This window comes from Trachypithecus francoisi, unplaced genomic scaffold (genome assembly GCF_009764315.1).
Source record: "Trachypithecus francoisi isolate TF-2019V2 unplaced genomic scaffold, Tfra_2.0 Contig00586, whole genome shotgun sequence".
In the NCBI taxonomy this organism is placed as follows: domain Eukaryota; kingdom Metazoa; phylum Chordata; class Mammalia; order Primates; family Cercopithecidae; genus Trachypithecus; species Trachypithecus francoisi.
In genome coordinates this window covers 6,327,571-6,352,469 of record NW_022680749.1, presented here as the reverse complement: position 1 = coordinate 6,352,469, position 24,899 = coordinate 6,327,571, and the positions used below count along the sequence as shown (strand labels likewise).

The window sequence follows — 24,899 nt, the reverse complement described above, 5'->3', positions numbered from 1 at the left end:
GTCATTAAAGCAGTGCACGGTCTGAGGCCAGAGGACACCCCTTCATTCATCATTATTAAGAGTCTTCTAAATACAATAGTTCCTCCATTTGAGCTTCTCCTCAGCTATATGGGGAGCCTCTGAATAACACTTTTTGTGTAGGTTTTCTGTCAAGACCTTCATTTGATCAACTGTGTACAATATCTTTTAACTCAATAAACATTTATTGCACACTTTCATATGGTCCGGGCACTGTTCTCAGCCTTGGATACAAAGATCAGTGAGTCAGAGTCCCTATTCTTAGAAGCTTGCAGTCTAGGAGGGGAGGAGACAGGCATGGACATCATTACAGTGCAAAATAGCAAGTAATATAATAGATAGAAATAACATGCTGAAAAGGCACTGACCCTGCCTGGCTGAGCAAGAATGCCTCAGAGCAGGTGATGTTTATACTGAGTCTTGAAGGATGAGCAATTTACTTGTCAGCAAAGAGGAGGAGGATGCAACACCACCCAGCAAAATGGTTTGTCCCAAGCCACAAAAGTACAAGAATAAGAGCCTGAGTTTGAGTATAGATAGGACAAAGGCGAGAGAAGGGACAAGGACAAGGGTGACAAAGGTGAGAGAAGTGGCACGAGGTGAGATTTGAATGAAAGTAAGATCCTGGTTATGAAGAGCTCTCCATATGGGGCTTAGGCGTTTGCATTTTATATAACAAAACACATTGACATGGGTTTTAATTGCTTAGAAATAAAACCACTTCTTCAGCTTTATTTGTATAACCAGTCCAATTATCGCCTAAGTTTATAGAAACATTGCATTTGCTACTCTGCAGCAGGCAAGAGTTCTTTCTGACCATCCCTGGCACACATGTGAGCCAAAGCAATCTGGATTTGCAAGGGGTTGTTTCAGCCCTGACATCTCTCTTAAACATAGTCATTGAGCTGTGGTTCCTCACTGTGGCTGAAAGCATAGCCAAAGGCTGCATTATTGTGAGATTGTGGCTTTGACAATTACGTGCTCCTCCACTGCAGGGCTCTTACTTTACATGGGTGAAGGAGCTTGCCAATACACGCTCCATGTTTTCATATTTTCCCCGTTGGGTAATTGCAAAATGGGTGATTCCACCTAAATACAGTGAGATTGATTTCATCCAAACTGCCGACTGGCTAATCAGTGGCCCAGTTTTCCAGTCATGTGATCTGGCATCTGCGTTTTACCACTCATCAAATTAAATTACACAGCACCAATAAATTACCGGCTCATGACCGGGCAAAACCCTTTTCCTTAAACTCCTTCCTGGTTAATACTTGTGCAATGTTTAATAGTGCCACAGTTTATCTATACAGGGATGTCAACAGGAATGTATCAAAATTTTACCACAAATGGAGATTTATGTATGTGCAAATTATACATAGACACACACATATATGTATAGATATGAATATGTATGAATGCGTTACTCTATTGATGTGAATTTTCCAGATGCCTAAAGCTAAGTCAAAAATTAAATCTAAGTCAAAACAAAAATCAAAAATTGTTGTTTTGTTTTACTTAATCGAGTCTTTATGGAAATATTTCTGAAAGTGCTGGAAATGTAAGTTCTGGAGTCAGCCTGCTCTGTTCGAATCCCTGTTTCTTTATCTACTGACTTTCCGTCTTTGGGCAAGTAGTAATCTTTCTGAGCCTCAACTTTCTTACGTATAAAATAAGAACAGTAGTAACCACCTCATAGGGTTGCTATGTGAATTAAATGAGGTATGCATATACAACATTTGATAGGCAGTGGACATTCAAGAAATGCTAGCAATGAATACTTTATGCATATTAGAATTGCTTCTTGAAAGCTGGGGCCATCATGGTGAACATTAATGATTGTAAGACAGCTAATAACTGATGCCCTCAGCTCCTATTAGGAGCCAGAAAGTTATTTGCCCCTCCATTAAATTGACCCAGACTGCCAGGATTCTTTCCAGTCTTGTCTGGGTTTTGAGTTTTTATATAGCATCCCAACATGGTTTCACTCTGTGGCCCCATCTGAGTCTCATCTTGAACTGTAATCCCCATAATCCCCATGTGTTGAGGGAGGGACCTGGTGGGAGGTGATTGCATCGTGTCGGCAGTTTCCCCCATTCTGTTCTCATGATAGTGAGTGAGTTTTCATGAGATCTGGCAATTTTATAAGTGTTTGACAGTTCCTTCTTCACACGCTCTCTCTCTTGCCTGCCGCCATGTAAGACGTGCCTGCTTCTTCTTATGCCATGATTATAAGTTTCTCGAGGCCTCCTCAGCCATTTGTAACTGTGAGTCAATTAAACCTCTTCTCTTTATAAATTACCCAGTCTCAGGGAAGTTCTTAATAGCAGTGTGAGAATGAACTAATACATATCCCTTGCTATTAGACTATGGGTTATCACATTCTGAAATCACTAATATCTAGGATCCTAGCCATTTTCTTCCTCCTATAGTGTTTTACTGACAAATTAAATAATCCAACTTGATAAAATTCTATCTAAAGCAGGTTAAAAGCTCTAATTGAATAAGCAAGTCTGCACTTCAGTGACTGCACTATGTACTGCCTATTTTAGCCACTCAAAGATCTCGTCTGCTGATTTCAAGATTATCAGTTATGTTTATGATAGATGATGTTGCTGTAAGAGACCTCCAGAAAAGTGAGAGGATGCTCTTAATATTTCATGTTTATATCTGAGTGACACAGGTCTACAGAGGCCCATGTCTTTAGAGGTTCAACAGGGAAATAATAGTACCATCCCTATTTAAAAAGCAAATATAACATATACATAAAAAATATCTATGGCAAAGTTTTTCTGCTTTAAGAAAACTGTAGGCTCTGTAAGCCAGGCATGGTGGCTTATGCCTGTAATCTCAACACTTTGGGGAGCCAAGACAGGAGAATAGCTTGAGACCAGGAGTTGAAGACCAGCCTGGACAACATAGTGAGACCCCCATCTCTAAAAAAATTTTTTTTAATTAGCCAGGCATGGTGGTGTGCATTTACAGTCCTAGCTACCAGGAAGCTAAGGCAGGAGAATCTCTTGGCCCAGGAGCTCAAGAGTACAGTGAGCTATGATCATGCCACAGCACTTCAGCCTAGACAACAGAGCAAGACTCTATCTCTAGAAGAAAAAAAAAAACTGTAAGGGAATATACTGACTCAACCTATCTAGAACAAAGATCTCAGCACCATAATTTAAATAGCATTTATTATATTTCTTGATTTTTTTCCTGATTTTCAAATAAGTAAATCCTCATGGGCCTTACTCTATTACTGTCCATGAAAACAATGTATAGGAGAGACCAGAACTGTCATCTTGTCATCCATGTGAATGGAGCGCCCTGAAGTTGTATAGTGAAGCAGTCCCGAGCGAGATGGCCATTACAACAAGTTTTCATATTCTGGTTTTTTAGAGGGTTTTTGGTGCTTCAGTGGGCAAGTCATCTCAGTGTCCAGCATAACTACATTCACCTCCCATTCATTCTCCTTACTGCAAATGCTTATTAGCCATCATCCATCCAAATTTTGAGAATATTTTCTCCAGAAAACAATCTCTGTGCCTTTTTTCATACATTCAAGATATGAAAATAAAAAGCTGTTAAAAAAGACTGCTTTGGGGTCAGTCTTCCTCTCAGGACTGAAAGTTCCTTAAGGACATTGTGATTAAAACCGATCAGACAAATAGGGGGGTTTGATATTGGGATATTGCGGGGGGTTTTATATTAATAATGGTAGTGATGAAATTAATAGCCCCCAGGATAGAAGAAATACCTGCCAGATGAAGTGAGAAGATAATTAGATCTACAGATTAAGGACAAGGTTGTGAAATTTTAAAATTCTCCTGCTCCAGTGCTCAGCATGGGGCCTGGGCCAGAACAGCACCCAGGAAATATGTGAGGAAGAAAGAACCATGGGGTGAGGAGCGGTGGAGAGAAACTGAAGAAGGATGTCTTGGTCAATTTGGGCCACTGTAGCAAAATACCATAGACTGGGTGGCTAATAAACAGAAATGGCTTTCTTACAGTTCTGAGGTCTGGGAAGTGCAAGATCAAGGCACTGGCAGATCCAGTGTCTGGTGAGAGCCCCCTTTCTCATAGATGGCACCTCTGGCTGTGTCCTCACATGGTGGAAAGGACCAACAAGCTTCCTTGGGCCTGTTTGATAAGGAGCACTAATTCCATTCATGAGGACTTTGCCCATGACCTAATCACCTCCCCAAATGCCCCACCTTCTAATACCATCACCTCGGGTTAGGACTTCAACATATGAATTTGAGGGAGATAAACATTCAGACCATAGGCCCTACTAATTTTGAAGTTCAACCCACTTCTGATTATCTTATCTAATAACTGGAAATTTAAACATTTATGAATATAGATATAAACACTTGAACTGGGGTTCGGGGGAGTTTAGTGAGTCTTGGTTTGTTTTTTATTTCTTGTGTGTGCATTTTTTGTTTGTTTGTTTGTTTTTTCTGGTGCTTCTTGTGAGAAATCTTGATTTCTCCAGGTAGACTAGCCTTTTCCAGGTGGGTGTTGCCATGACAGCACAATAGAGCGCAGAATGTCAATTGCAGTCTTCTTTTTACTTTTCCAGGTTACAAATGCTGCTGCCAACTGTCCTGGCCAAATGACTCTGCATCACAAACCTTTCCTTGCATGTGGAGGAGATGGATTTACTCAGTCCAACTTTGATGGCTGCATCACTTCTGCCCTATGTGTTCTGGAAGCTTTAAAGAATTATATTTAGTGCTTATATCCTTATTCTCTACATGTACACTGGGTTTTTATTTTCACAATTTTCTGTTATTGATTATTTTGTTTTCTATTTTGTTAAGAAAAATTACTGGAAAATTGTTCTTCACTTATTGTCATTTTTCATGTGGAGTATAAAATCAATTTTGTAATTTTGATAGTTACAACCCATGCTAGAATGGAAATTCCTCGCACCTTGCACCTTCCCTACTTTTCTGAATTGCTATAGCTACTCCTTGTTGGAGGAAAAGTAGTACTTAAAAAAAAACAAACGACTCTCTCAAAAAAAATTACATTAAATCACGATAACAGTTTATGTGCCAAAAACTTGATTATCCTTATGAAAATTTCAATTCTGAATAAAGAATAATCACATGATCAAGGCCCCATCTTAAGTCTTCAGATGTGTCCTTGAATCAGTATTTTTGCAAATTATACGAAACAAGATTTTTCCAAAATGTGGGTAACAGAGTATAATTCTTATTTCTCATTTATCCCCCAAGTTATTAAGTGATCCTGAATTGTAAGTCATATATGTCATCATCTTAGCATGGAGGGCAACTTGACTGACAAAGAGACCTTCCTTCAGATTTTCAGAAAATAGTAAGATTCCAGTTGATTTTCCCAGCCACACAGTACTTTTTAACTTTAAAACAAATCCCAGTCCTAATATGAAAGATAAAAATTAAATAGAAACTGAGAGAGAAAATATATCGATCCTTACCTTTTGCTATCTTTTATGGCTGGTGCTGTTACTTTATGGGCTCTGCAGTATGTGCTGTGGCATTTAGACTGTGTCAAGTTTAATGAATTTAACACAACAAAAAATTTACTGAACCATAAAATAGATGCACTTAAAATAGTTCAATATTTGCCAAGTTGGTGGTTCAGCATATCACCCACATGCTTCAGTGACCTGACCCCACAACTTGCTAGCTGGAGAGAAATCAATCTCCAGCCTTCCAAACCAGCTACCTGTTGCTAATTTGGAAAGCAAAATAATGAGTTCTATTCCAGCGTTTTGAAAGGGGAAAAATTATTGCAGCCTCTCAAACTAACAAAAGTTCAACAAAAGACTTCTTACTCTTATAGTGTTTAAAGTTTCACACTTACATGTCCACTGTCATACATATACATACACAGGCACAGGCAGAATTTGCTTCTATGGCTGCAAAGTGGGTTTTATGACCATATAGCATATTATTGTATGTTTCCTCTTAGCAATAAATTGGTGAAAAACTTAAATGCCCACATGTGATTAATGTCACTTATTTTGAAAGCAGGGAGAGGAAGAAGGAAATTTGTAGTCTCTAAGAAATGATGAAAAAGAGTGACTTTTTGTTATTTTGGCCCATATTTGACTAACGTTTGTCTTTATTTATATTTTCAAAATTTTAAATGTAAGGATACATATATAGGTTTGTTATACAGGTAAACTTGTGTCACAGGGATTTGTTGTACAGATTATTTTGTCACCCGGGAGTTAAGCCTAATACCCATTTGTTATTTTTCCTGATCCTCTCCTCCCTCCCACCCTGTACTCTCAGGTAGGCCCCACTTTAGCTCCCTCTTGTAAGTGAGAACATGTGGTATTTGGTTTTATGTTCCCACATTAGTTTGCTAAAGATAATGGCCTCCAGCTCCACCCATGTTCCTGCCAAGGACATGATCTCATTCTTTTTTATGGGTGCATAATATTCCATGATATGTATGTACCACATTTTCCTTTTCCATATTCTACCATATTTACCCTTAAAATATGGTAGAAAGTTCATTCAAATTAACTATTTTGTTTTTAACAAATATAATTCTAGAGCCATTTGACTGAAAGCACCCTGAGCCTTTAAAAACAATGCTATATTTATTTTATGAATTTATGTCCTCCAAAGGAGAGGGGGGAAAGGATTTGTAAAGCTGGGATGGGTTGCTTGAAGAGGGTACTCCTCTAAGCCATTACTAATGACTTTTAATATCTATTCTTTCTAATTCTTCATGTTTTTATAAGACTATGGCAATATGAGGAAAAACCCTACTTAATATGTAGATCATTGTTACTTTGCTATTTTCATTATTTTGAAAACTTATTTTACATTTAGATTTTCTTTCACTTCTTCCCCATTAGAAATGAAATGGTAGAAATATCTCCTCCTGAAAGCCATCCCAGAGGGCCATAAAATTCAGCTAGCCAGGATCCTCTGAGAGACACAGGGCTACGATATCAAACTCCCCTGGGAGATCGGAGTCAGCACCAGGTAGAACAGTGACCAAGGTGTATGTATGCTAGCCCCACGGGGCCACACATCATCACAGTATTTCCAAACAAGAACTTTTATTAATCAAGCCAGCCAAGGAAAGCGGTTCTGTTTTGAAAGGAGCGTATTCAAGTGAGAAACGGCGTGAGCAGTGGGGTGATTTAATACTTGTTAGCTGATAAATATAGCCTTTGCCAGAATAAAACTTTATGATGCAGTGTTGAAAAGCTTAATTACTAAACTGTCTATGCACGTCTTGCTCAGGCAGCAAGGGTGACAAATTATAGCAGTGAAATAGTATTTTTCACCTTTGGCATTTCTGAAGGAGAAAAGTATGTCTAAAAACATTGAGAAAGCAGCAATAATCCCAGACCAGATATTACTGGGGGAGGGTGGGGGGAGGAAGACACTTCATTGAGTCACCAAGCCTTCTGTGCAAAATGCCATGGTCCCCACCCCCCGCCTACCCACTACCTTGTTAACTGAAGAGAACAGGGTCAATTTTACATTTTTCTGGCATTTTATACTCATCCAAGTGTGTCTCTGTGTGTGTGTGTGTTTGTGTATTTTCACTTTTCATCCTTCTAACACCTCTGTGAAATAAGCAGAGCAGAGAATTCTTATTTACATTTTACATATGAGGAAACCAAGGCACAGAACTTGGCCAACCAAGGTCATGTAATGATATTCCAGGACAAGAGCCCAAGCCCCTCATGACCCGTTTCTATTTACAGGCACCATGCTGCTGCCAGATGAACATGATAATTAAAACTGAACTGAAATATTAGTTGGGGGTACAGTCCGCCCCATGTGGTCTTCTTATTGATGTTTCATTTCAGAGAGTTAACACTAATCCTGATGTGATATATACAGGAGTCTAATATGGGATAAAGTCTCCATAAGTACTGGCTAAGTGATTTATACTCCTGTTACTTTCATTTGCTGGTTTATTTCCTTCTTTGGGGGGTACTTGCTGTGAGAAATAGCTGCATGCTAATGACACTGAATTTCAACCCAGCAGTAGCTGGTTACAGTACAGACTCGCTTTCCATCTGATTCCTCTTTGTTTCTTTGTTCCCCTTGTTTTGCTCTCTTCTTTTCTTCCAGTTTCTGCCATTTCTTCCTCCCCTTCTATTTCTTTTTCCTGCCTCTTCTCCTATGCCTACATTCTCAGAAAAACCTGGAATATGAATGCAATCACCTTATCATTCATAGTATTTGTGCTTCCAGGTTTTAATATATCAGGGTTTTGTTGTGACTGTTCTTAAAATTTAAAGCTGAAAGCCATCCCAGAGGGATGATCCTGTTTGTTATTCAAGTTGATTGGACAACCCTTATGTTGATTTTTGAAAATGATGCAAGAATTTAAAACTGGCCATAGCTTTCAGGGATCTCAGTGCTAATAAACTAAAATATGACTTGTATGGTTTCTTTACACCAATTCTTTACTTTTCTTGTCACATGGGTGCAAAGCCTGGTACCAGGCTCTCTAGTGGGCACAATGGAATATAATCAGCAATCCCCACCCAGAGATTCTACTTAGGAGAAGACAAGACCCCTGGAGTGGGAGGCAGAGTAGAGGTACATGTTGACACATGTTGACAAGGTCACAGGCAGTGAATTAAAATGCTCTAATTCGTGAAGCTAGGGAATCCTAAGAGAAATGTTTCCTTTGGGGAGAAAAGATCCCTGAACAAATACAGAGAAGCCTCAGTCAAATACATCCAGCAATATCCCTCCCCTCCACACCATACCTGGGTCAACCTGGCTGACTTCAGAATCCAAACTGCATATTAGTGTGGTCAGCACAAGTAAGTTCTTACTGTGCAGAAAGCTCAGCAGAACAGAGAAAGAGGTCCCTGGCAGGAGAAAAAAGCCTCAGCAAACATCAGATGATCTGATGCAGGACCAAACTGCTGTATTTCAGTCTGGAATATATTTGTGTTTTAGCCAGTATCATCTGACCAGGTAAACCAAGGAAGGTTGAATGATAATATGATTCATGTTTCCTTCTCAATAGACAGTAATTGTTGTCCACTCAACAGTCAGAATCCCACAAAAGAGCCTGCTAAGGAGAACGAATCTCTAAGGGGTTGTAAAAGGCTAGATGAATTATGGAACCCTGTGAAATATCTAAGCTTAGAGAGGTTTGGAAACCATTTAGACCAGTTCTTAACCATCTTGGATATTGAATCTGTTTAAGAAGCTATAGAAAGCTACGGTTCTCCTAAAAATAACAACAAAGACAACTATGCATATGAGCACATAGGATTTGCATGCTATTTAATGCCTGCTCACCAGCTGCTTGTTTTTGTAAATAAAGTTTTATTGGAACACAGCCTCACCCATTCATTTGTGTATTACCTGTGACTGTTTTGCACTACAACAATAGAGATAAGTGTTTTTGACAGAGACCATATGGCCTGCAAAATCTAAAATAGTTACTATGTAGTCCTTTAAGAAAATGTTTACTGACCCCTGTTTTAGGTTCAACCCCTCCCCCCACACATCTGTCTGTAGACACTCAGGGGTCCAAGGAGAACCTCTAAATCTTAAACCTATCACTTTATGTAAATATGGTCTTATCTTTGATCCACACATCTGGTCCATTGTTCCTTGATCCTATGCCACGTTGTAAATCCCTTAAGGCAAGCCTGTAACTTTCCAGTTAAGAACACATCATCTGCAGTTAGATCTGTGCTTTAATCTGAAGTTTGCCCCTCATTGTGTGACCTTGTGCAGTTAAACAATCTCACTTAGCTTCCTTTATCATCGGCAAAATGAATTAATGATAACTACCTCATAAGATTGTTGTGAGGCTTACGTTTACATAAAACCTTAAGAGAATGCTGGACACACAGTAAGTACTTAATAAATAGTAACGATGATGTTGATCATAAAGAGGGGAGGACGAGAGAGGAGAGGAAGAGTTTAACCTGGTGCCTCTGAGGCCTCTGTGAAGGCCAATTTCCTCTATATTCACATAGGACACAGGAGAATTGATGATAAGGAGAGTTAGTGGATTGATAGCAAAGCATGAGCGTTAGTAGATTGATAGTAAAACATGGTTAAACCCAGAAGCTTAAAAGCTCTAGGTTGCTTCAAAACCATGAGACAGAATAGCAGTGTCTCCTGGTGACCAGTTCTGGGCCACTTTCTCTTTTCCAGCTACAGTGAGTAAGTAGACAACTTACTTGGGGAAAAGGTGGTTTGCTCTAATGTAGCCCTGGAAAGACACTAGGAAAGGTCATTATCAGGAGTATTGATAGTATAAAATAGAAGCATTCTCTGCAAGAACGTTGTCTTTTCTCTTAGCAACCATTTGTGCTGAATGCAAAGAATTGCACGCTTGAATTGGATTCTGCTGAAGATTAGTGAATCTCCGAAACACTGCAAAAACTAGGGGTGAGTTACTTCACGCTCCTAAGTGTTTGGCTAAGTATGCAGATTCATTTCCTGTCCCTGGCCTTCATGTTAAAGAGTTCAGTTCCTGGTGGGGTCGGTGACATCCTGAATCTGCCACTTACTAGATGTATGATCTTGGTCCAATTTCTTTGTCTCTAAGCTGCAGGGCCCTCGTCTATGCAATGTGGATACAATTTTACCTACTATAGGATTATTCTGAGGGTTATAGTATGTACATGCAAAGTGTAACCATTGTGTCCTGTGTAGAGAAAACACTCCATAAATGCTGGCCATTATTATTACTATTATAATAGTAAAATATGACTTAGGAAAATAATCCCCTTTGATAGCCATCATTGCATCCATAGGTAGCTTTAGATCTAGCTAGGAAGCCACTTCAGTATTTGTAGAGCTCACTGGTGACTGTACTTAAGTGCTACTGTAAGGTTGTCCTCTTCAAAAAGTCTTACTCTTGAATGAATAAATGCTGTCTATGGTTTGTGACTGTGCTCTTTCACAGACTTTTCATGGCACTGTGTTCTCCCCCAGCTGATCTAGTCTCCCCACTCTTGTGATACTTATCCCATGTGTACTTACTTGTTCAATATCTACTTGCTGCCAAAACTGCAATAGCCAAAAAAGCAGGACCTGGCACATAGGAGTTACTCAGTAAATATTTGTTGATCCAAAGAATGAATGAATGAATTTAACTAATTAACTTTTTTTATTCTAACACTAGTAAGTGCCAAAGGAAAATCTTGCTGACACAGAATTATCCCATAGAGCAAAAATGTACTAACCTCGTCCTTAACAGAGGCAATAATTACAACAGTATTTATATTTACTTTATGTGGTTTCTATTCAAAGTCATTAGGTGATTTCAGAAAGTCCTCACTTTATATTACATCCCATTATATTTTGGAAGAGGTGGGGGGAAGGCGGGAGAGTTGCTCTACCATTAGAAATACAGTACTTAAAATGGGCCATCTCTGTGTAGTTGGTGTGTTGTGTATGCACATGTGTGTGCTAGCATGGGAGAGAGGTGGGGAATGGTACTGTCCTTGTGCAAACAATCAATATAGCTACTGTAGCAGTGTAGTCGGTTATTGTGATTTTATCACCTACCAATGACATGCAGGCAGGATTATTGACTGACATTCTTATTTTTTCGATACTTTTTAAATTGAATTGCTCTAAAGGTGGCAAGAGTTAGGCCTAGAGTTAGTTGCACCCACTTGTGCAAGACAGTTGCCAACCTCAAACTTGCACCGTATATTTTAACCATTACAATAAGCCATGTTTGTTTGTCCTTTGGAAAATAAACTATTTTCTGTGAACCAAAAGACTGTCAGAAAACTGAATGTTAGTGATACAGAGACCATTGTGGAGAAAAAAAAATTAGCAAGTGTCACCTAATTGAGAAACTGAGATGTTCACCATCATGGCTGAACAGCACTCTAAGCAATTAGCTCTATATTACAGGAAAGAACTACAAGAATTTGCCTAGAAGCAGGAAATCCATTAATTATGTGCCTAAAATCAGGAAACCCACTCGCTAAATAAACCATTTTAACTATTCATACTAAGAAATGTTAATACTTGAAACAATAAAAACTTTATAATCATTTCAATAGATGCTGAAATTTGTTGACAAATCTGCTGAAATTTGTTAAAAGTTAAATTTGACAAACTTTAATATACATTGCTGCTAAAACATTATGATAAATTCAGAAACAGGGGATACTACCTTAAAGGAATAAGGACTTCTATTTTAAAACTATAACAAACATTACAATTAAGAATAAATCACTAGCACCATCTATTTTAAATTAGGGAGAAGTCAAAGATTCTTACATCAATATTCTAAAATGTCTAGGGTATGCATTAAGGCATGGAGAATATTTAAGAGGTGTGAATGTTGGGAAACAGAAGACAAAGTGGTTACAAATTGTGTGAATATGATTATACTCCTAGAAGACTCAAGTGCACCAACTTTTAGATTGATGAGAAATAGAGTGGCTGAATTACAAACATTCAAAGGTTAATAACTCTTCTATATGCCAAAATAATCAAAGCAAATATATCTTATATATAATGTTGTTAACAAAATACAGAATACATAGGACTATCTTTTATTTTTTTTCTTTTATTATACTTTAAGTTCTAGGGTACATGTGCACAACGTAGAGATTTGTTACATAGGTATACATGTGCCATGTTGGTTTGCTGCACCCATCAACTCATCATCCACATTAGGCATTTCTCCCAATGCTTTCCCTCCCCTAACCACCGACCCCCTGGCAGGCCCCCAGTATGTGATGCTCCCTGCCCTGTGTCCAAGTGTTCTTTCATTGTTCAGTTCCTCCCTATGAGTGAGAACATGAGGTGTTTAGTTTTCTGTCCTTGTGATAGTTTCTGAGAATGATGGTTTCCAGCTTCATCCATGTCCCTGCAAAGGACATGAACTTATCCTTTTTTATGGCTGCATAGTATTCCATAGTGTATATTTGCCACATTTTCTTAATCCAGTCTATCATTGATGAACATTTGGGTTGGTTCCAAATCTTTGCTATTGTGAATAGTGCTGCAATAAATGTACATGTACATGTGTCTTTATAGTAGCATGATTTATAATCAACAAAGGACTATCTTTAGGATCCAGAATTTATGCAAGGAAATATTTACAAAATTTTATGGAATGATACTTTGAAACATTTGAATAAGAGAGGATATACCATGTCCCTAGAGGGAAATAGCAAATACTATGAATTTTTTCCATTATCCCCTGATTAATTTATAGGTTGCACAAAATCACAGTGGGATTTCGTTAACCTGAAAAAATAATTTTAAGTCCATCTGGAAACAAATTAACAGGTAAAAATAACTAACAAATTTGAGCAAGAAGGTAGTAAGTACCTTCCTGCAAAATGGCACTTTTATCTGCTGTTACGACATATGATAAAATTAGATAAATAAGCAGTTTACTGTTGATTCAGGAATTGATACAAATCAATGGAAATAATACCTATAAGATAGCCCCTTAATGTGATGACTGAATCAATACAAAACCAATCAATACAAAAGCAATAATTATTTAACAAATAATTTGAGGAAAATTGGCAAGGTATTTAGTTTTAGCAAAAAATCAAACTTGATTCTACCATACGTTATTATAATTTCCAGATGAATTAAGGGATAAATATAAACAAATGTATAATACATGCCTCCCCAAAAACCATATAGAAGAAAATATAGATAAATATTTAACCTATTTCTAGGTTGCAAAAGAAGTTCTATAAATTAACAAATCATGAAGAAACAAATAAGTCTACTTGATTATATTTTAAAGCTCTTAGAAAACAAAACTAAAAGATTACAGACCAGTTAAGAAAAATACATATACAACAATTTATAATAAAAGTGTGTCCTTAAGGTAGAGAAAACAACAGAAGTTAAAATTTTGGCTCAATTTTTTAAGAGTTAAAAATGATACAGATAGAGCTAAAGTCCATCTATTTTATTTTTTGTTTTTTATTATTCATATGTTTTTGGGGTTTTTTGTTGTTTTTAGAGACAGTGTCTTGCTCTGCCACCTAAGCTGGAATATAGTGACCTGATCATGGCTCACAGCAGCCTCAACTTCCTGGGCTCAAGGGATCCTCCTGCCTCAGCCTCCCAAAAAGCTGGGACTACAGGCACACACCCCTACATCTGGCTAATTTTTTTTTTTTGTACTGATGAGTTACTACTATGTTGCCCAAGTAAGACTCAAACTCCTCCTGTCAAGTGATCTTCTTGCCTCAACCTCCCAAAGTGCTAGGATTACAGATGTGAGCCGTTGTGTCCAGCTTACATGCCTTTTTAATTGTAGTAACACCGCCATATTTTCCTACTTTGACATCATATGTATGTATCCATAAATTATGGTAATGTTCAGTGTGTTTTTAATTTTATAGCATATTGTATGTATTTAGAACTTTATTCCCCAGTGTTGTATTTTTAGTATTTTTCCATGTCAATATACATAGATATATTCCATTGATTTTTACTACTGTACACTCTTCCATTTTATGAATATATCAGTTTATTTGTCCATTTCCCCATTGATAGACATTAGGTTGCTCCAAATTTTTACTACTGCAACATTGCAATAAATATGTTTGCACATTTCTCTTTTTACCCCTGTGCAAGAGTTTTTACAAGGCAAAATGTTAAAATGTATTAAAACCAAGACCTGCGTTTAAAGGAATATGCTAATTTTTTATAATCTATATGTTTTAAATAATAACTTGAAAATTAACAGAAGACAACAATTATGCAGAGTATTTTAAAGCCAGCTGGTAGAATTTTTTATAACTAAAATAAGTGGGACAAGGTGGGATAAAGATGTAAAATTGGGGGGTCCTGCTCGGTGGCAGTTCCTCAAAAAGTTAGCAAGACCACCTATAGAGCCAGAACCCTCCCCATTCCAAGTCTATATATGTTCCGTGAAAGCAAAGAACCACTATTAGTGTAGACAAGGTGTCAGAGGCCGTTGTGGTGGGTGGCACTGGGGTTGAAGGCTATTTCTTTGATTTTCAGGTACCAAGTCCTAATATGATTCTAGGATGTGGGAAGAGCCCCTGGATGACGGCCACTGGATTTCCCATATGACTTCCTGGAAATTAGAGCACACAGTCAGGTTTTATTTGATTTTTTTTTTTTTAAAGGAACCACAGGATACCACTTCACAGCTTTTAGGATAGCTATTATTTAAAAGCAAAACAAAAAGCAAAACAGAAGATAAATGTTGGCAAGGATGTGGAGATATTGGATTCCCTTGTGCAGTGCTGGTGGGAATGTAAAATGATGTAGCTACTATGGAAAATGATATAGCAATTTCTTTAAAAATGAAATATAGAATTGTCATATGATCCGCAATTCCACATCTGGATGTGTATCTATCCAAAAGAAGTGAAAGTAGGGACTTGAACTGACATTTGTACACCAATGTTCATAGCAGCTTTATTCACAACAGCCAAAAGGTAGAAGCAATGCCAGTGTCCATGGATAGATGAGTAGATAAATAAAATGTGGTATAAACATACAATGGACTATTATTTAGCCTTAAAAGGGAAGGAAATTCTGATGTGCTGCAATATGGATAAAACATAAAGTCATTATGCAAAGTGAAATAAGCCTATCACAAAAAAACAATATTACATAATTCCACTTATATGAGGAATCTAGAGCAGTCAGCTTCATAGAGACAGAAAATAGAATGGTGGTTGCCAAGGGCTGGGAGAAGGGGGCAATGGAGAGTGAATGTCTAGTGGGTCAGAGTTTTAGTTTGGGAAAGTAAAAAGTTCTGGAGATGGATGATGGTGATGGGTGCTCAACAGTGTGAATGTACTTAATGCCACAGAACTACACATTTAAATATGGTTAAAATCATCACTTTTATGTTATGTGTATTACCACAATAAATAAAGAAATTGATATTTCTTATACTTACAAAGAGGAGAAGGGCATTTGCAAATCAACAAGAAGCATGAGGCCCCTCTCTCTAGCAGAAAAATAGACTCAATCTATTTCTTTTTCTTTTAATATCCTGTTTAATGGAAACGCCAAAACAAATGGGAAAAAATACACACACACAAATATATATGAACATGTTTTGCCTCATGAGTAATCAAAATGTGTACATATGTATGTTTATGTATGTGCATTTATATTTAAAATCATGTTCTGTCTTATGAGTAAACAAAAAGTATACAAATTCAAAACTATAATGAAATGTAATTTTTAACCTATCAAATTGGCATCTTGTTTTTTTTGAATGACTAAATTCTAATCAGGGATTAAAATGATTGGTAGAAGTAAAAATTTTCACATCTTGTTTGCATAGTAAGTTGGCAATATGTATCAAGTGTTTTTTTAAGCATGTTTTCTAACTAAATAACTTACATCTAGGAATCTGGCTTACAGAAATAATCAAGGATGCAGACAATGGTTTATTTGCAATATGTTTATTTAAGCATTAGTTATGACAGTGGAAAACTGGAAATAACCTAAATCAACACTAATAGGAAATGATTGAATAAATTCTGATAGATCAAAACAGTGGAATTTAATGCAGTCATTTTAAAATGTGGGTTTAAAGCAAATTTTTCTATATGGGATATTTTTTGTGACATAATGTTAAGAACAAACCCACAATATGTAATGCTAAGTCAAGAATACAGGATGCTTTTCATTTCTAAAAAACATCAAGTGAGTATAACATGCATTTATGTGTGTACATATATTAAGACCAAAAGAAATACTCAAGGTCTTCAAGATGGTGGGATTTTGAAAATTTTTCATTTGTTTCTTTATATTTTTTCTGTATTTGTACAATGAGCAGTCAGGCAGCCAATTGGCCTTGTGTTGAGGTGCTCCAGAGGGCAGAACCAAGACTGGTAGCAGTAGGAAAATGATTGAAGCTAATATCAGAAAGAAATTTTCAATAAGCAGAGCTTTCCAATGTGGAGCAGACCTCTGGGAGTTTCTTTCTGCCAGTCCAAAACGTTTCCAGCAGAGGCTAGGTGACCACCATCCACAGTGATCCACAGCGGGGAGAGGTCACAAGAACAGTGCATCTCAACCCTGGCTGGGCCACAGCATCACCTGAGGGAGGATAGAATGCAGATTCCTGGGCCATGAACCCTATCTACCTGGATTGAAACTCCAGGGTTGGGGTCTAGGGATATGTATTTACCTTCAACTTCCCCAAGGGATTCTGAAGCAATGAGACAAAGTTTCTATACCTGAGAATCCCTAGATTAGAGACTTTCAAGGCTGCTTCCAACTTGGAGATTCAAAGCAATGTTGCAATTCAAAGGTCTACAGACTATTTGAGTATCTATCTTTAAAAAACAAGGACAACAGTATAGATGCAAAGGGAGGCATGGTTGGGGTTGAAGGATGGAGTCAGTTGAAGATCAGTACTTTTTCATTCATTTATTTATTTAACCACCAACGACCAAGAGCCTATGCTGTACTGTGTTCCTTGTTTAAAGCACTTGGGATATGTTAGGGATCAAAACCATTTCCTGCCCTCATAATGGTCACATTCAGGTCAGGTTAACATAAAACGTAGATTCTTGGGCCCAGGAATGACGGAATTAGAATCCCTGGAGAGGGATCCAAGAATCCATATTCTATAAATGTTCCCAAGGTGCTGCGTATATACACTAATGCAATGTTGTTTTTCACAATATGGGCTTTGAATCATAAGTGGTTTGTTATAGTAATTTAGTGGGTCAAGAAGCTTTTCAAAAAAATTAAAATAACAGAGAAAAGAACAGGAAAAGGAAAGGGAAATTAGAATGCTGACACATGGAAATAGTAACTTGTTTCATAAAGCTTCTGTTTCTGTGCCCTGGCCACAATGTAAACTGGGTTTCAGATGGAAAACCATTGCTAGAAAAGATGATACATAAAATAGATCACTGTTCTAGTCCTTTCTAACCCCTGCACGCAACAGTTCTGTTTTAGTCAAAATCTGGAGGTGAGATGCTGGGGCACACTGACCACCTTGAGGAGGGACAGGCTGTTCTGGGAATTTGACTCACTGGGAATGTCCCTGCTATAATGCCACTTCCTTTTTCTTTTGGATTGAGCCTAAGGCTGCACTCTCGCACAGATGGTAAAGTCTCCAGCACATGTTGCATCATTTTCTTTGGTAGACGTGACAGAGCACTGCACACTATCTGTCCTGGCCTTTGTGGCAGAGTTAGAGCAGCATACAGAAAGGAACTCCTGGGACCCACTGCTTGCATTTGCTAGGCTGCTTTTTGGGGGAAGACAAGAGCAGGGCTTATACAACCAATTTTCCAGGCCAAGTGCTGGATATTTGATTTGGGCCCTTCATATCAGGTCAAAACCATATGCAACCCATACTTTGCAACCCAGATGAAAGATACCAATTGTTTTAAATCAAAATGAAACAGAACGGGTGAACAAACCCACATAAGACAAGCTGAAAAGTCCTCCTAGGCTCTCTGAGAACCCAAGAGCCTGCTGATCTGAGCAGACAAGGGATGTTCCTGTGGTTTACTTGTTTGCTGGCACGGAAGTTTTGCTGTCACTAAGAAGAAAAATCCAAAGGCTAATTCAGCATAAATGGTCCCCTTGGCTGCATTGAGGGCAGTCACAGGTGAGTCATAAACAGTGTTGAAAAGTAGAGATCCACCCTAGAGGCCTGAGACATGCTGCTTTTATCTCCAGCTCAGAGCAAGAAGAATGTCTCAGAAGGAACTGAAAAAGGAATTACTCAAACTGAAAACTGCTGTCCTCACCAGGAGGATTCCTTTCCTGACCCAAGTCTGGGAAGTGCCACTGGTAAATCCCCAGAAATGAATTTGCTCATCAGTGAAGGACAGAGCTAGATAGTCTCAGATGTACCCAGTGACATTTTCACGGCATTAGAAGCCAAGCCTCCTTCACCTCAAACCAAATCACTGAAATGCTTGTTTCTGTGCAGCTGTGGTAGAAATGCCCTGTATCAAAGGCAGGCTCCAGTACCACAAGCCAAAGATAAATAACAGAGGAAATGATCAAGACCATGACCTCTCAATGACCCCCTAGAGCTAAATCTTTGCTAGACCTCAGAATATCAAACAGGCCACCAGCCCGCCAAGAGCAGTTCATGAACAGCGTGGAAGCCACCTCAGCCTGCTAGAGCCTGGTTCTCTAGAAACTTGAGACATCCCAAAGGAATTTCTTGTTTTATCCTCCCAAACAGGGGTTTGTTAATTCTTTCTTCAAGTGAAGAAACCCTTTCCAAATGAACATACCCAGAAAAGGTATTTTCCATTTACTTGGAAATTGGGGTTGTATGTATCTCTTGTCCAGTGGTGAACTATTAGTATTTTGAAAAATATATTCTCCCACCAACTAGCAAAAAAATGAACCAGAAATATAAGAGCCTTCTCCTACTGGAGATTTTGATTATAGATTCAACAGGCACACATTATGGAGTGTTTACTATTGGGCAAGTGTTGAGCTGAGTTCTCAGAGGATCCTGAGTGGAACCAGACTCAAGTTACTCACAGAGGGAGGCAGTGGGCAGGTGGAAGCTTAGCTTTCTTTCTCAGATCAGTGTCACAGCGCCTGAAGGAAACTCTGGGCCACCACTTCCAGTTTAGGAATCCCTGAGGCACAAGACAGCAACTGAGGCGAAGGGACTCAGTATCTAACAAGCAAGACTTGTCCCCTAAATTGCCTTTAGAGTGCCTGGCCTGGAGACTGAGGCAAGTCAGCTAAATCCTCAGAATAAAAGATGTGGAGAGCAGCAAGGAGACACAACCTGACACTCAAGGAGAAGGAGATCTTGACCGCACTTGACCACACTAGGAGTGCAAACAGGTCTAATTTGCATCTCTTAGCTATAAGACTCACCATGGAGTACAAAGGACAATCAACAGAGATTATAGGTAGAAATAAGTGTCATTGTTTCATTTACTCCTCTCTTATCTTGTCAAAGAGATAATCTCTCTCCCCAAACCTAAGAGGGCCTCAAAGTTTAGAAGACTCATGTTCCCAGCTGGCTTAAAGAAATGACTCTTCTTCTCAGGGCTTTGTCAGGAATATGATGAGTTTGGTGAGACAAGTGGATTTCAAACTGCACTATAAGCTGGGCATGGTGGCGCATGCCTGGAGTTCCAGTTACTCGGGAGGCTGAGACAGGAGAATCACTTGAACCTAGGAGGCGGAGGTTATAATGGGACAAGATCTCACCACTGCACTCCAGCCTGGGCAACAGAGTGAGACTCTGTCTCAAAAAATAATAATAAAGATAAAATAAAATAACAAACTGTGCTATAGTCATGGAAGTTATATTCAATAAAATATTCTATTGTTGTGTACATAAATCAAGTCCAAGGGAAGAGCAGCGCTACAAGTTAAAGAAGGACCACATTGCATTCCTCTAAGGCCCCCTCAAAGCAGTGTAAGCCGTGGATAAAGGAGACTTCTCAGGCCCCTGTTGCCGAATTCTGTAACCCTTTTTTAGATGCCCCTCAGAGATCCATGACTTCTGTCTTTGGCCTCTTGTGGGGAAGTCACCCAAATAATGGATCAAGACCTTATAAACCCGGATCCTCCTGTTTCAGTAGGAGTCAGTTAGGCCAGGCCCTAGTTTGATGATGGGTAAGAATGACAGCTCAGACCTGCCTAATATCGCTGTCACTTTGGTTTTTCTGCCAAAGCATCAAGCAAGTAGTGAAAAAACATGAAATTAGGAAGGGAGGACTAATAAAATAGTTTCATGCATAGGACCTCAGCTTAGTATACTAGCCCTATTTACATATAGACAACCTATTCTCAGGAATCTCATTGTAAATACTCCTTGATTCAGAGAAGTATCAATTCATAACCACTCCTTGTGAATGCCAAACCAGGTCCCTGTGTAGGAAAATATCTTATTCAATCTCATGGTTGTCAAATATGTTTAAAACTAGCCAAAGAAGTCTGAAAGATTTGATGCACCTGAATTTTGCATTATATTGCTTTCTCCCCAAAGAAGGTATGCCTCTGAGTTTCACTGACCTTTATTATAGATTGCAGCAATTTACTGACTCTGATGAACATTTGTTGATTGTCCCCTAACATCAGGGGTTAACAGCCTTTCTTTCCAGAGATTTTATTTGAGTAGGCTTCCTTTCACTACCCTCAGTCCATGTGGCCTGGGATGGGGCAAGGCACCATGTGCTGGAGTGGCCAGAACCCGTAAGCCTGAGTCAGTCAGTGCTTCATATTGTCTTGGCCACACCAACTGGTTCAGAGGTAAAATAAACTTGAAATAAATTCATTCTGTCAGACTGGGACTCAGAACATTGCAAGAGTTTCCCACTGGACTTGAAGCAAAAGATCTGAGCCAAAGCTGCTGGTAGCCATGCCACTCTGTGGGGCAAGCCTAGAGCTGCCAGGGTCCCCATAGGAAGGTCAAGAATAAAGTTAACACAGAGGATGGGAGAGCCAAGAGATGGAAATAAACTGAGACCTGATGGCATCATTTGAGCTCTGAATTTGGCCCTGGACTTTCTACCTGTAGGAATCAATAAGTTCTTCTTTGACTTAAGCCATCCTGATTCATTTTTGAAACTGTCATTCTAGTGAGAGAGATATACAGCATGCAGGGACCATGGAGTCAACCCCCCACAGCCACCTCCCACACGGTCCTATTGCATGGTTTGGCCATGTCTAATCATTGGGAACGGTCTGTTTGTTTGTTTTTCCCCAACCAGGCATGGCAGCACATCTTTGAAGGTGGGGAGGGCATCTGGAAATATACGGAGAGCTTTCACGTTTTTTCAGTGACTGGGAAGTGGGGAACACAAATGACATTTAATGGACACAGGCCAGGGATGCTAAATGGTCTTGAAAGGTCTAGGCGGGACTATCCTGCCTAACACAAGACAGTTCACCCAAAATGCCAATAGTGCCACCATTGAGAAGCCTTCAGAGGTGAGCCTACATATTGAAATAACCCCAACTCAGAACTATGGCAGGTCTGAAAAGAGATCAAATTAGTGATTCTTTAATAGAAGAATCCATAGGAAGTTCAAAAGTCTTTAATAAAACCAAATGTTGTCTCGAATATCTTCTTTGAGCACTGCCAAAATTCACAGAACCTTTCTGTTTATGAAAAAATCTTAAACCAATGTTTCTCTCCTATAAGACTGTTGAATTGAATTTTCTTACCAAGATATTTAAAATCAAAATTTCTCTGGGAACAGCACAGCCATGGCAGGCTTTCTTCCCTTCTGTGGCCTCTGAGACTTTTAAGAAGACACTGAATCACATGATTTCTCAACTTCCACATCGAAATTCTCTATTCCTCACTTCTTCCTCCTTTCTGAGCCTTTGTGCCATTGGCCATCTTTTGAAAAATGCACCCTAACTCAAAATGGGAAGGTCTGACTTTATTGTTCAGATGTGCTCAATTTGTGGGTTTTATGTTCTTCCTGGTTAAAGTATATATTGGTGGTATTTTCATCCAGGAGTCCAACCACTCCTTGACAGAGGCTAGTTATTTGTTTTGTCTGTTTCTAGAGACAGGGTCTTGCTCTGTTGCCTGAGCTGGAGCACAGTGGTGTGATTGTAGCTCACTGCCTTGAAATCCCAGACTCAAGCTATCCTCTTGCCTCAGCCTCCCAGGTAGCAGGGACTATAGATTTGTGCCACCATGCTCAGCTAATTTTTCCACCTTTGGTGAAGAGGGGGTCTTGCTATGTTACCCAGGCTGGTCTCAAACTCTGGGATCAAGCAATCCTCCTGACTCAGCCTCCCAAAGTGCTGCGATAGCAGGTGTGAGCCACTGTGCCCAGCCTCCTTTTGCTTTATAGCATCTCTTATATGTTGCTTCTTGGGCTTGCAGCAATGTGTCCTCACACATCTGACAAGATGTTAGAGTCTTCACCCTGGGAGATTTGTAATTCATTAAAACTAGAAACTATAATTCATGGGGTATTAATTTGGGTCCTCTGAAAAACAGACACAAAGACCAAATTAGAAAGGAAAATGCCTATGAAAGATAAAGGGTATAGGGAACAGGAGTAGGCAGGGACAGCTTTCAGACAGTGACGCAGGTCTGACACCTGCATTGGGAGACAAAGAAAGAGGGAAGGAGGACTGGCTAAGACGACCCAAAGACAACAATGCAAATTTGAGATGACCTCAGCCCGGCCACTGGAGATCCCCAGAGCAAAGATTGCCTGTTAGAGGAAGAAATGGCCCAGCTCTTGTGCCCTGATAGCAGCTGACACCAGCCAGCTACCTTTCTCACAGCAGGTTCTCTTAAAGGGGGAATCTGAGTGATGTACATGCTGGCAGCCGTGCATGATGAATTTTTTTTTTAAGTAGAAGTTGTTTGGCATGTGGTGTGTGTGTGGTGTGTGTGTGTGTGTGTGTGTTTAAAAGAAACAAGATTGCCTTGGAAGTAGGAGTCTGAACTGTGACATGATAAAAAACAATGCAAACCACGATAGAATATTTCTGTTTGTGAGACCAAGTCCCACCCACAGCTTCTAGACTGTTGGCTTGGTCAAAAGAGAATAATTCTACACTTTACAAAGCAATGGGATTAGAAATGAAAATTGGCCAAGGCAGAGTATACTGAGACTGCTGGGCATCCAACACGCTGTGTTAGTTGTAAAGACGGAAAAGCCCTCTGTTTTGGCCAGGAGTCAGGGGAGTTATTTTAGAAGCAGCCTCCTCAGTGACCCAGACATTACCATTTGATTTCCAAAGCTCTAAAGAACATAAGGCTTGAGAGCGTTTTTCCACTGCCCTATGTTTCTTTCTCCATAGGGCTTGTCGCACAAATCTGCTGTAAATCCAGCATTCACCTTCTCAGGGGAGCCTGTGGAGAAGTGGATCATTGTTATTAGAGTGGGTGAGGCTTCCTGAGAAGTGATTGGCCTGCCCATCCTAAGGACCTCCTGGCTTAGCATCACATGACTAACCAGCCTGGTAAAAAAAGCACTCAGAATTTACCCATGTGTATCAAATTTTACCAGCCCATCTTCTGCCAATAAAGTGCCCTAGACTAAAAAGCCCAAGAAATGACAGTCACTTCTACAATCCTTATGACATTTTCTAGGTGAATTTCTGTAGTGTGAGCTGCCTCATGCCGGTTGCTGGGGAGATGAAGGAAAGGAATTCAGAGAAAAGTAAAGCATGAAACTTTTCCTAAAGGCATGAATGACTAATTCTCCATTTGGGACACCCATGAGTAAACTCAGATCCTCCTGTTACTCAAAAGGGAAAGACAAATCAGTTATAACAAGGAATATTAATTGTGCACTTCTGACTGATCTCATTTTATATTTAGAACAACACTATAAAGAAGACTTCTCCAAAAAGCTCCTAGAACTGATAAACACATTCAGCAAAGTTAGAGTATACAAAATGAATGTACACAAATCAGTAGTCCTGCTATACACCAACAGTGACCAAGTTGTGAATCAAATAAAAAACTCAACCCCTTTCACAACAGCTGCAAAATAAAATAAAATAAAATACCTAGGAATATACCTAACCAAGGACATGAAAAACCTCTACAAAGAAAACTACAAAACCCTCCTGAAAGAAATCATAGATGACACAAACAAATAGAAACACATCCCATGCTCATGGATGGATAGAATGAATATTGTGAAAATGACCATACTGCCAAAAGCAATCTACAAATTCAATGCAATTCCCATTAAAATACCACCATTCTTCACAGAACTAGAAAAAGAATCCTAAAATTCATATGGAACAACAACAACGAAAAAAGCCCCCATAGCCAAAGCAAGACTAAGCAAAAAGAACAAATTTGGAGGCATCACATTACCTGACTTCAAACTATACTATAAGGCCATAGTCACCAAAACAGCATGGTACTGGTATAAAAATTGGCACATAGACCAATGGAACAAAAGAGAGAACCCAGAAATATAAACCCAAATACTTACAAGCGAC

At 39.0% G+C, this 24,899-nt stretch overlaps 1 protein-coding gene across 2 annotated transcripts in view; it reads left to right on the top strand.

Annotated features, from left to right (window-relative positions):
- The window catches only part of RNLS (renalase, FAD dependent amine oxidase), a 332,009-nt gene extending 316,837 nt beyond the window's left edge, over positions 1-15,172 (top strand). Inside the window, exon 7 of one of the 2 annotated variants that reach the window (XM_033215708.1) lies at positions 14,988-15,172. In XM_033215708.1, the coding sequence (XP_033071599.1) occupies positions 14,988-15,059 (72 nt within the window). In that variant the 3' untranslated portion in view covers positions 15,060-15,172. Of the gene's footprint in view, positions 1-4,591; positions 5,141-14,987 lie in introns of those variants that run through there. The other variant, XM_033215705.1, reaches the window with a different exon arrangement.
- Positions 15,173-24,899: the final 9,727 nt, after the last annotated feature.